The sequence below is a fragment of the Myotis yumanensis genome, unplaced genomic scaffold (genome assembly GCF_028538775.1).
Source record: "Myotis yumanensis isolate MYYU_CA2020_CCGP unplaced genomic scaffold, mMyoYum1.0.hap1 SCAF_1, whole genome shotgun sequence".
In the NCBI taxonomy this organism is placed as follows: domain Eukaryota; kingdom Metazoa; phylum Chordata; class Mammalia; order Chiroptera; family Vespertilionidae; genus Myotis; species Myotis yumanensis.
Window position 1 is genome coordinate 185007760 of NW_027223752.1, and position 11997 is coordinate 185019756.

The 11997-nt window shown below is 54.6% G+C and overlaps 1 protein-coding gene across 1 annotated transcript; it reads left to right on the forward strand.

The window, feature by feature from the left end:
• Positions 1 to 5859: 5859 nt before the first annotated feature.
• Positions 5860 to 11164, forward strand: NKX6-1 (NK6 homeobox 1). Its single transcript, XM_070409248.1, has 3 exons — positions 5860 to 6529; positions 8243 to 8415; positions 10603 to 11164. Exons 1-3 carry the CDS (start codon positions 5860 to 5862, stop codon positions 10855 to 10857), a joined length of 1098 nt encoding a protein of 365 aa, XP_070265349.1. The 3' UTR covers positions 10858 to 11164.
• The last annotated feature ends 833 nt before the right edge of the window (positions 11165 to 11997 follow it).

An 11997-nucleotide genomic window follows, 5' to 3' on the forward strand; every position in this document is an offset into this window, starting at 1 on the left:
AGATTAAAATTAAACAAATGTTAAGGGCATTACGCAAAGGCCGACCACCTCGTTAAGAAAATAGATACAACATGTACTTTTAACACAACAGGGCAGCGCGCTTGTCTTCCCTAGAGCGAGCGACCCGCTAGGAAGTTTTCCCACAAGAGGGCGGTAACGGCCCAGCTTTCTTTAAGACGGAGCGTGAAGGAACTCGGCGCAGGAGGCGAAGCAGCCAAGCGGATAAAAGAACTTTTCTCACCGAAGAATAAGGAGCCGCACACGCGGCGAAAAGAACCAATACCGGCACATTCACGCACCCGCAAATCAGAAGCAACGACTTCTAGCGTGACATCAAAAGGAACTAACTAGTTTACAGATTCGCCTTAAAATCACCTAAATTATGTTCAACGGACCTCATTTGTACGTCCAGGTATAAGCTTTTCACGGCCATTCACATCAGATTCTGTTTATTTTGGTGGCTCACACTGGGTTAGCACTTCATTCTGCTAGGAAGCTGTAGCAACCGCAGACATTCCTTCAAGCACACGATTCCACGCTGGATCCCGTTTTCCAGAATATACTTTAAAGCAAGTTGGTTCCCTGGAAGCGAATGGACCTTTTCGAATGCTGGGGGCGGGGGGAAATACATACATATATGTGCTTTGCTGAACTTATGTGTGTTTCCCTGAAGTTCAAGACCAGCCTTCTCTCTAGTAGGTCATTGGTGTTTTCTTGCATCTACTCTCGTTCCTAAATCCGGGGTTTGATGTTGCAGACATTTCTGGATTTTAGTGTTTTCCATCTTCTTGGACCTTTCCTACTCCTCCCTTCCCAGGGCGCGCATTCCCCTAGAGACGCTCAGCGCGAAGTCTGCGCCGGCGAGGCGGGGTGTCCGGCGGCCGCTCTGGTCGCTGACGGATGTCCCTGATGAGGCTGAAGACTTTTCCGGGTAGCATCTCACCCTCGCATGCTTACCTTGGCCTCCACGGGAGAGCGCGACCACGGGGCCCTGCAGCACTGGTTCTCAGGAGGCGATTATAGGCCCCGCTCTTCCCCAACGCTTTCCAAACCGGCTCCTCAATCCCCGGTCAGCGGAAGGAGCACAGGGTCCGGGTCCGCCTCACAGCGTTTGCAGGGGGCAGAGACGGCGCGCTCGCTTCCCCTGCTCTCCTCCCCTGCTCTCCTCCCAGACTGGGCTGTGCCAAGCTTCTGGGCACTCCCTTTTATTCCTTGAGGTTCTACTTGGCGGTCCTCTTGACCCCTCTTTTATAACATTAACACAAACCTAGCCCGCCTCTGGGTTCCACCCAAACAGGCCCCAGTTATCTGCCCGCCAAGTGGTGTTTATTATTACAGAAGTGGCATTATTATAGAAGTGGTATTATTACAGAAGTGGTATTATTACAGAAGTCATCTACACAATTCAAGCAAACACATTCTAGAAAGGCTTTTGGCCGGAGGCACACATAATTCTCTTTACCTCTGAGCCCCGTTTTTTCGAGCATGGAATTGGTGTCCCGTGGCTACTCCTGAGGTTCCCCAACATTTGACATGAGTCTATTTGGGGAAGAATAGTCATCGTTCATGCCAGACCGCTGAATTTAAGTACCTTTAGCTGAATTTCATTTGCATTCCGTCCGTGAGTTACCCCGAATTTAGTGGCTGTCCCTTCAGCTGAAAACAAGTATGAACACGAGCGGGGCGGTGAGTCCAGGGCGAGACCCAGGGCGCATGGGTGGAGCAGGCTGAAGCCGCGACTAGCAAGCAGGCGCGTTCGTCTCAAAGAAAGTTGAGGGGCGCGTCGCCTTCCTCACCCCTAACTTTTTAGCCTTTTCTTGCAACCTCAACATTTGCCAGATAGCTTTCATTTATGTTTCAATTAAAATACAAATCATTCACTTTCAAACACAGTTCTCTCCCCCTCCCCCCTACTCCCCATATATAAACTGTGCAGAGATGGGACCGGACCGTCGCCACCACGTGTTGCTACACGTTCCACTCCTGGGAATGGCTTAGAAACGTCCAACCTGACCAGGTCGTGGACAGAGAAGCCTGGAGGCTAAGGGTTCCCGGAGGGAGAAGAAATCCTGACCCTCCAGGATGTTTGTAAGAAGGCGCCAGAACCCGGCCTCCCGCTTCAGCTCTGGGCTCCGCGCGGCCAGGGCTCCCCGGAGGGTGGTTGTAGCCGCTCAGGAACAGGATCCTCTCACCCGGAGAGTGACGGGGGCAGCTCACCCCCTCCCTCCGAGGATGCCCCTTACTCTCCCTACTCTCCCCAGGATCCCAGCCTGACACAGACGCTCGGATCCACAGACCCGTGACCTGCAGCACCAGGCGGGAGGCACCGGCCTGCGCTGGGCCCCGCGCAGTGTGCGCAGGGAATGCTGCGACCCCCGCGGGGTTCAGACACCTGGGTTCCCTCCCGGGGATCGAGGTACACAGACCCCGGCGTTTTTAAATTGTGGCCATTGAGCACCATGCTGCTGTTTTGATTCCGCCATGTAAATAAAAGTGAACGACGGCGAGTTCCTACTGGCAGCCAGCTTTGCAAGTGCTATTTAGTCAAGCAGCACGTAGCCAGGAGCTGGGCCGAGTTGAATCTCTTTCTCTCCGTCTCTCTAATTTTTCTGTCTCCTGACCTCACACCACCCCCTTATTAGATACGAAGTTTACAATAAGAACATGCTCGATTCTTTCCTGGGTCACAATACGTACATGAAACAATGGGGTGCTGCTTTTTGAAACTGGAATCTTTGGGGATCACTCGCCTCCTTCACTTTCCTTTCCTATCTAGAACTTGAGAATGCAGTGCCGGGGGATGTGAGAAGTCGCTGGTGGCCCAGGCGGGGGCCCAGATGGGGAGACTGGAGTCTCCGGAGGCGAGAAAAAGTTTCCTTTGTAACGAAGTGAGAGGCAGAGGGGCCCCAGCACCCGGGCCAGGGCCCGGCCACCAGGCACTACCCTCCTGCCGCCACCTCCCAGGCAGAGTGGCCGGCGCTGGGCTTAGATCCACAGCCCAGCAGAGCATCCTGGCCGGGGAGATGCAGCCCGTCCCCACAGCAGCTCTCATCTTGCCCGGCTCAGCATAATTCCCACAAGCTGAGGACTTCACCTTCTCCCGTGTCAGAGCCTAAGGTCTTAGTGAAGTGATGGATGGAGCCCAATCTGAAAGTTGATTCATAAGGGTGGAGAGGGAAGAGGGGGGAACCAAATAGGAGTACCATTTCTTTAATCTCAGAAGTGAATAATAAAAGTGGCAAAAGATAAATAAAAAATTTTAAAACCCCTCAAACTCCAGTTTCCGCTGCTCCTTTTAAAAGGCCAGCGCTTTGGGAATGCAGGTTATCAAAGCGGCTTAAGCCCTCCCAGCTTTTCCTGCTTGGACTCCTGTGAGTGCGTTGGCAATTAGAGCCAAACTCCATCAATGGGTGGTGCCGCTCAAGTTTTATTCTTGAGCCAGTTGTTTCTGTTTTATTTGCGAATTAAGTTTGGACTTAATGACCTCATCCAAATTGCTGTAGTGACTACCCCCCCCCCCACACACACACACACACGCCGACAGTGTGTTACTTTAACATCCTGCAATTCCAAAATTGTGCAAGGGTCTTCCTTCTTACATACACAGCTCAACCCTTCGGAAATTTAAAGACACACCAGGGATGGAAGAGATTGGGAGAGAATAAGGAAACCACCTTCCAACTCCTAACCCTTAGCATCCCATCACTTCAGCCAGAAAACAGGACATCTTCATCTTCCAGAACAACCTTGCAGTTGAGGGCATGGACTAGAGTTTCGGAGACCCGTACCCAGGTACTTCAGTATCTAAAAACTCCAGCTCAATTTTGGCGATCCCGGTGAAAACTCAAAACAAATAACAGTAATCAAAGGGGAGAAAAGTTTCTTTTTAAAAAGCTCACTGCTCTCATGTCTAAACATTACTCGAGAGATAAATATTTCTTATTAAGTTGATTCCATTCCCAGCGCATTATGCAAAACTATAAATGATAATGATCGAGGGGAGACTCAGGAATGGAAAGAAAGGTAAAAGAGCAAGCTGGAGATGGCAAAGACGGAAGAGGACGCTCCTTCGGCCTACAAGGGGATTAAGGACATCTATAGGCTTAAGGAGCAACAAATTAATTTGCACAATTCTGGGAGAGCCCAGATGGCCTTTAATTAATCCCTTCAAAAGAAGGAGCTGGGCCAGGGCTGCGCCGGCTGCCTGCTCCATTAGCTCCATTTTACAAGGGACCAGACTCTGTTCGAGGTGAGCCGCCCCGAGCTCGTGGGGGAAGGGGGTAGGGTGACGCGAGCGGGAGAGGGGGGAGGCGCGGGAAGAATATGAACTGTTTTTCCATAAAAGGGCTGCGTTTTCATTATTCTTCTCTTTAAAAAGTAATACCCTCCTCGTCTCGGCTCCCCCCTCCCCTTTCCCATTTTATTTAACACAATTAATTGAGGCGTCCACTGGTGCCCAGTTGGATCCGCACCACTCTCAGGCACCGCCCCCTGGCCCCACCCACAAGAGGGATGGAGGTGAGAGGGGCGGCGACCAGGAGGGCGTGGCCTTTCGGCTCCCCCGGCTTCAGCCAATCAGAAGGAGAGGCGCTCCCGAGTGAACGCACCCCAGAGGCTATGCAATGCCGAAGGCTGAGCGCTATTGGAGACGGTGGTTACGCCCCCGGCCGGCACCCAGCTCGTCGGCCCCGCCCCTCCCGGTGCTGCGGAGTGACGTCCCCCAAAGTTCTTATTTTGGACCCCCACTCCCCCCAGCCTCTCGTCCCCCCTCTAAAGAGGGGTAGGGAGTGATGCAAATGTTTTATTACCTTTGAGAGCTTCATCTGAACTGTCAGGCCCGGAGGGAAAGAAGAGAGGAGAGAGAGTGGAGAGCGGCGGAGAGGGTCAGCTTGGCCAGAGGACAGGACTTAGAAGCGAAGCCTGTAAAGCCGCGAAGAAAATGCGAGAGAGAGGCAAAGGCGACGAGTGAGAGGAAGCGAGGACGCCGGGGGGTGGGGCGGGGGTCGCCAGGCCGGTTTGCAGAAGTGGACAGACGCGCAGAGCCCTAACCGAGGCCATCAGACTTTTCACACGTAGTCTTTGTTTTTCTGTGTTTTTCCTCCTCCCCTCTGTCTTTTTCAATATTGTAACTCTAGTGCCCCGTCGCCCAGAGGGAAAGGCGAGTTGGGCGAGTCGGCGCGCAGAATCCGGGAGCCGTGGGGATCCAGGCACTGCCCTTTCTGGCCGGCGGAGGAAGCCCGCCCCGAGGCGAGGTCCTCCCGCGGGCCGGAGGCGCTCCCTCCCCGCGCGCCGCGAGCGCCGAGTGCGAATCAGCCTGGGGCCGAAGGAGCAGGGCTTCCGCGTAAGATTAGAGGAGCTCCTCGGGCGGAACCCGGCGTCCTTTGAACCTCTCCAAAGAAAGCCAGCCGGCCCCCACCCTCCGACATCAAAGTGGAGATTTGGTGACTCTTAACTTTGTTACGAACTCTCTGGGGCCAGCCGGGGGTTTGTTTTGCTTATTTCCCGGGGGGAGAAGATGGGAAGTAGCGCCCTTTGAGCGGCGAGGAAAAGTGAGGAGGAGAAGAGACCGCGGTTGAATCCAGGAGTCCGGGAGCGAAGGGACAGACAGACCCACCCGGACGCCCGCCGGTCTGGGAGAGCCGCCGCCTCTCGAGCGGCGGGTTTGTTTGTACGTTTCGGCGGCGCAGCTCCGAGAGCAACTCTAGGCAGCGGCGTGCTCGGCCCAGTTGGCCCGTGGCCGCCGGGTGCGCGGTGCTGCTCCCCGCTCGCGCCCTCCGCGCTTCTCGCTCCCCCGAGCCCCGCCGCGGGCACCGGCCCGCGCCCTTGCTGCGTGGCTGCGGGCTCCGGCCTGGCCGTGGGATGTTAGCGGTGGGGGCGATGGAGGGCACCCGGCAGAGCGCGTTCCTGCTCAGCAGCCCGCCCCTGGCCGCCCTCCACAGCATGGCCGAGATGAAGACCCCGCTCTACCCCGCCGCGTATCCCCCGCTGCCCGCCGGTCCCCCCTCCTCCTCGTCCTCCTCCTCCTCCTCCTCGTCGCCATCGCCGCCTTTGGGCGCCCACAACCCCGGCGGCCTGAAGCCCCCTGCCGCGGGGGGGCTCTCGTCTCTGGGCAGCCCCCCGCAGCAGCTCTCCGCCGCCACCCCGCACGGCATCAACGACATCCTGAGCCGGCCCTCCATGCCCGTGGCCTCAGGGACCGCCTTGCCCTCCGCTTCGCCCTCCGGTTCCTCTTCCTCCTCTTCCTCGTCCACCTCTGCTTCTTCCGCTTCGGCCGCCGCCGCCGCCGCCGCTGCTGCCGCCGCCGCCGCCTCGTCCCCCGCGGGGCTGCTGGCCGGCCTGCCCCGCTTCAGCAGCCTGAGCCCGCCGCCGCCGCCGCCCGGGCTCTATTTCAGCCCCAGTGCCGCCGCCGTGGCCGCCGTGGGACGGTACCCCAAGCCGCTCGCCGAGCTGCCCGGCCGGACGCCCATCTTCTGGCCGGGAGTGATGCAGAGCCCGCCCTGGAGGGACGCGCGCCTGGCCTGCACCCCCCGTGAGTACCATCGGCCGCGCCCCGCGGAGCGCACGCCGCCGGCGCAGGGTCCGGGCTACCTGGTGGGCGTGTGGGTCGGTGCACCCTCTGGCCGCCCGGATAGTTTGGCAGCGCCGGAACCGCACGATTTAGACGGGGCCGGGGCACGCAGCGATGCATTCTCTCTTTCCTGAGCTCCCGCGCTGGCGTCCAAGCCCCCGAGTCTCACCCGGTCTTGGGCACGCTTAGCGGAGCGGGGGTGCACGCTTCCGCGTGGAACACGGAGCGGTGCGGGGTGTATGTATCATCGGAGGACCCGGCGTCGGGCCGGAACCGCAGGCCGAGCCTGGGTTAAAGAGGTGGAGTTGGGGGGGGGGGGCGGCAGGAGAGGCCACGGCGCCCTGTCCGCACCCCTACTTTCCCCGTCTCCTTCTGCCGGTTAGGACCCCCACTCCGCCTTCGCCAGTTTAACTGGCCTCCTCCCTGCGAACCGGTGGGGAGCCGCCCCGGCGAAACCTCCACTGCTCCGAGCGTGCATGTCTCGCCCTGGGTGCCCCCCCCACCTCACTGCTTGACCCTCTTCCCTCCCCCTTTATACCCCCTGCACAATCGGCCGGGGTGAGCCCATTGGAGACAGGCCGCGACCCGCGGAGCAGGGCACGCGCCCAGTCACTTTGGGCCGCTCCCCAGCGCTGGTCCCCGCTTTCCCATCTGCCTTGGCCCCAGGAGCACCTTGGGCCGGGATGCCGTGGGCCCGGGCTTCATGAGGGGCATCGTGGAGGGGCAGAGGAAGAACGAGGTGACGGAGCCAGGACTGGGGACATGCAGCATCTAGCAGGGACCTTTCCAGAAACAACTGCGTGTCCCCGGGATCGCTCTCCTCTCGGTCGTTAGCCACCTCGCCCTGGAGTGCCCCAGCCTCGCAGGTGGCGTTCTGGGGCCCAGCCCCGGCTCCTTTTCTCGCTCATTCCTTCGGTTTTGACCGAGTCCCCGAAGTTTCTTCGGAGTCTCCCGACCGCTTTCCCGTGGCGGAGCGGCGGGAGTGGAGGGAAGTTTCGGGAGCCCACGGCGGCCCCCGGGGAAGCCGGGAGACGGCGGGCGGCCCGGGCGGGTGAGGGTGTGGGAGACGCTATTGTACCCGTTTTGATGGCCGTGTAGGGACCGCCAACAAAGGCGGCGCCCCCTCCCCCTCGGCCACAGCAGCGTAGACTTGGGGGCGATTTCGCTCTCTTGTGTGCAAAACACAAGGCCCCCTTTGTTGCGCGCACACAGGTTAGGAAGGCGGTCAAGGAGCAAAAGTAGTCATCCTCCTGCAAAGGGTCCGGGGCCGGCGGAGCGCCGACCCCAGGGGGAAAGCGGCGGTTCGCCGCCCTTCTCAGTTCACTGGGGCCTGACCGCGGGGCGTCGGCAAACTTTAGGGATGTGCCCCCCGGCTGTTTGACGCAGGTGTTGGGCAGAAGGTTAGTTAGTGCTGCTCCAAACACCCGGGAATTAAAAAAAAAAAACAGGGGTGGGGGGCGATCTAAACGGTGGGGAGCGGGTAGGGGGGCTATCAAAAGGCCGAGAGGTGCGCTGGGACTGGAAGCGCCACCCACGGCTCTTTGGGAGCCCGCCTTGGGATAAGCTTTTCTTTCCCACCAAAACATTGTTTTGCAAGTTCGTTTCTTTTCCGTGGAGCTGCTTGTAACCAATGATTCCCCCCCCCCCCCTGCCCTCGTTTATCAATGATTGCAGATCAAGGATCCATTTTGTTGGACAAAGACGGGAAGAGAAAACACACGAGACCCACGTTCTCGGGACAGCAGATCTTCGCCCTGGAGAAGACTTTCGAACAAACGAAATACTTGGCGGGGCCCGAGAGGGCTCGCTTGGCTTATTCTTTGGGGATGACGGAGAGTCAGGTCAAGGTGAGTGGACCTTGCAACTCCAGGGATAGGCTCTCCACCCACGTCGCGTCCCTCTCCCCCCTCACCCCACCCCATCTAACAAACGGGGCCTGAGGAGCCTGAGGAGAAGATGAGATCAGCTCTACGCAGGGGTGGGGGTGGAGGTTAAAGGCTCTCCTGGGCGGGCAAACTGTTGATGAACAAAAGGAATCAAGTCCCCCTCACCCCCGCCTTTGAAATGAGGTTAATCTAGATAGCAGCATGTGCTGGGGGAAACTCATCATTATTAGAGAATAAAAGCATTACAGAAATATCAGCCCTGAGAAGAGATCAGACCAGTTAGATAGCTTCTGTTTAGTCTATTTGTAGAGATATTCAAGCTTTTGTTTGTTAATTAAGGCTCCACCAGTCATATAATTTCCTAATGTAGATCAGCATTATAGTGGTACTAGACATTAACTTGCAGGTTTGAAAAATAAATCTACAGCGTTTAACCACTTAGCATGGATAAATCTGCTTTTAGTTTAGCTGAAGGCAATGACTTTGGCATAGTAATTTTCCAAATGAATTGACAAGATTATTACTTTATTATGAAATTGAATTGTCTTAAATATGTTTATCAGCAGATGCAAGACATGTTACTGTTTATGACAACAACTTATAATTAAAATGTCACTTAGCTTATAATTGAGTTGTATAGCATATTCCCAGGGATTCAAATTTTAGAAATCTTTCCTTGAAAAATAAAGGGAAGCTAGATAAATTAAATCTAGCAGTTTCCTGTATTTCCAGTAGTCTCTTTTGTTCCTCTTCTTCATTTACTATATTTGGGGTTTTTTTTGGGGGGGGGGAGTATGTCTATAAGTCTGTTTTCATTAGTAATATTGTTGTTCTTTAAGTAGGAATAACTGTTAGCCATGCCTGTTGGTTAGAGTGTATTTCCCCTTGGACAAGCATCATAAAATGAATTTCACAAGTGATTTTTGTGTGACCATTAGAATACCATCACAGTTAAAATTATTTTTGCGGTGGTTGGTACAGAGCCTGCCACAGTAGTCTGGAGGTCTTCATTTGTCACTGTAAATATGTCTGCGTGGCTAGACGTGAATTATTACAGCTGTATACGGAACATCAGAATCACTTTCATAACAATTCTGATTCTCTAGAGAGAATACAGAACGGATGGATGAGAAAATGGCTGAGAAGCATAAAGAGAGGATAATTCAATATGATTGGAAAATTGGTTGCTTATTGCTGGTGCTTTAAGTTAAAATATGTGTATCAAACATGGTGTCAAATGTGGTGAATAGGCTTGAATATTTTTATATAAAATGTGTGCATTGGGGAGGAACACTGTTAAAATAATATTTGAAAGACTAGGCATGGTAACAGTGGGAAATAATGTAACTTGCAAAATTTCACTTACAAAAAAAAAAACTGATGAAAACTCTAAGCCTTTGGTTTTATGAAAAACATTAAACCAGACAGATACACACCACACTGTGACGATTTTGACTGAGGTTTTAAATATTTTCACGCATTCATGTTGGTTATTGTTAGTGATTGGAGGTTTCTGTTTTAGCAGATTAACAAAACTTTATATGAATGCACGTGTAAATGGGGTTTTAAACTACCATGTCTGTGTATATTCTGACTTGTGACAAATGAAACAGACATCTATCCAAAAGTGCAAAGGCGAAAGGAAGTAATTGGGGGGATAAATGCTTTGCTTTCTCCCACAAATCACACTAAAAAGCAAGTACATTTAGGTTGTTTGGAATACCTTAATCTAATAAAGTATATAACGAATTAAAACCACAGTCATTATGGGGCAGCTTTAAAAGGGGGAAAGTTTTCCACTTTCAACTAGAAAGTGGAAAAGTGCACTCATTTTTAGGGACACTTAATTTAAGTTTCCAAGTTTTTTTTTTTCTCTTCTGAGAAATCACTCACTGACAACCTCAATACTCTTGTTCCTATCGCTATGGCAACGGGCAGGCAGTTTGTAGGTGCCCGTTCCTCAGAGGAGCCTGGGGCGATGGAGACTGACTTTGACAGCCCAGACAAGGGAGGTCTCTGAGGGAGGGCGGCCAGCCGTCGGGGGGCCCCGCGGGAGCGACTGCGGGAATGTAGGAGAGGTAGCAGAGTCCGCTCCCGTTAAGTTCCTGCCACCTTTGTCTCTCTCCTCCTCCCCTGATCGGCTCGCAGGTCTGGTTCCAGAACCGCCGGACCAAGTGGAGGAAGAAGCACGCGGCGGAGATGGCCACGGCCAAGAAGAAGCAGGACTCGGAGACCGAGCGGCTCAAGGGGGCCTCGGAGAACGAGGAGGAGGACGACGACTACAACAAGCCCCTGGACCCCAACTCGGACGACGAGAAAATCACGCAGCTGCTGAAGAAGCACAAGTCCGGCGGCGGCGGCGGCCTCCTGCTGCACGCGTCCGAGGCCGAGGGTTCGTCCTGAGCGCCGCCGCCGCCAGCCACCGCCTCCGCCCCGGGGGCCGCGCGCGCCCGGCCGTCCGGCCCCGCCCCGCCCCGCCTGCGGGGCGTCCTTTGCTATTTTCTGAGATGTACATATCTATTTTTTTAACCTAAAAGTTGAGGAAGATGGAGGAGAGAGACTCGGGGGTTGGTAAGAAGGCAGAAAAATGACGAGATGCACTGCGCAAAGAACGCAACTGAAACTCCCCGCTGGGCCGTCCTCCGCGCCAGCTCCTACCCTCTCCCTGTATCCGAGGAGGGAGCGGCCCGGACCCCCAGCGCACTCTGGCTTCCCGGCCTTTGCACCGCAGGGAAGGCGGGAGGTGGGGGGGGGGGGGGGCCCTCAGGGACCAGTTTTCGTGGGATCGACTGCTACTGCGCAGGGGACCTCGGAGCCGAGCGGGCGGGCGGACGCCAAGGATGGGAAGAGGGACGCGTCTCCCCCCCCCCACAAACTGCTGTGCGGACTAAAGTAACCTGTTGAAGGCCCCTTGTAAATAAATCGTGAGTCACACTGACTAGAAGTTACTTTATTGTGAATATTTAAAATGTAAAATGGTTTTTTGAATTTGGTATAAGAGATGGACCTCCTTCCTTCCACCCTCCCCCCTTTTAAGAGCTATTGAAACCGCCCGTTCCCCTTTTATTTTGAACTTAATTGGAGACCGTAGAAAAGAACGTTCTCAGCACCCCCTCTCCTCCAGCTACTCTGGGGGTTTGGGTTTGTAAGATCTCACTTCCCCGCCTCGTCCCCACTAACCCCCCGCCCCCTCCACCACCCCGCGCGCGGGCCGGCTCCAGCCTCCAGCCTCCAGGACTTGAAGTAGAAGAAGCGGAACTGCCTCTCCGTTCCTCTCTGAAATTGCACAGTCGTTTGTTGCTATTTATTAGTGATTTAAAGAAAGTATTCGGGAGGGAGGGGCTACATAGCTTGTATTTAATTTAACTCCTTTCGGATAAAAGTGCGTGTTAAAATAGATGGTGGGCATTGTTACAACTGCTCTGGGTCAGAAACATAAAAACCCATTTAGTTGCTGTAATTGAATTTGAAGTGTTTTGTATGATAAGAATACTACAGACTATGTAAATTGTTTTCTTTTTTTAAAGCTAATAACGGTGATAT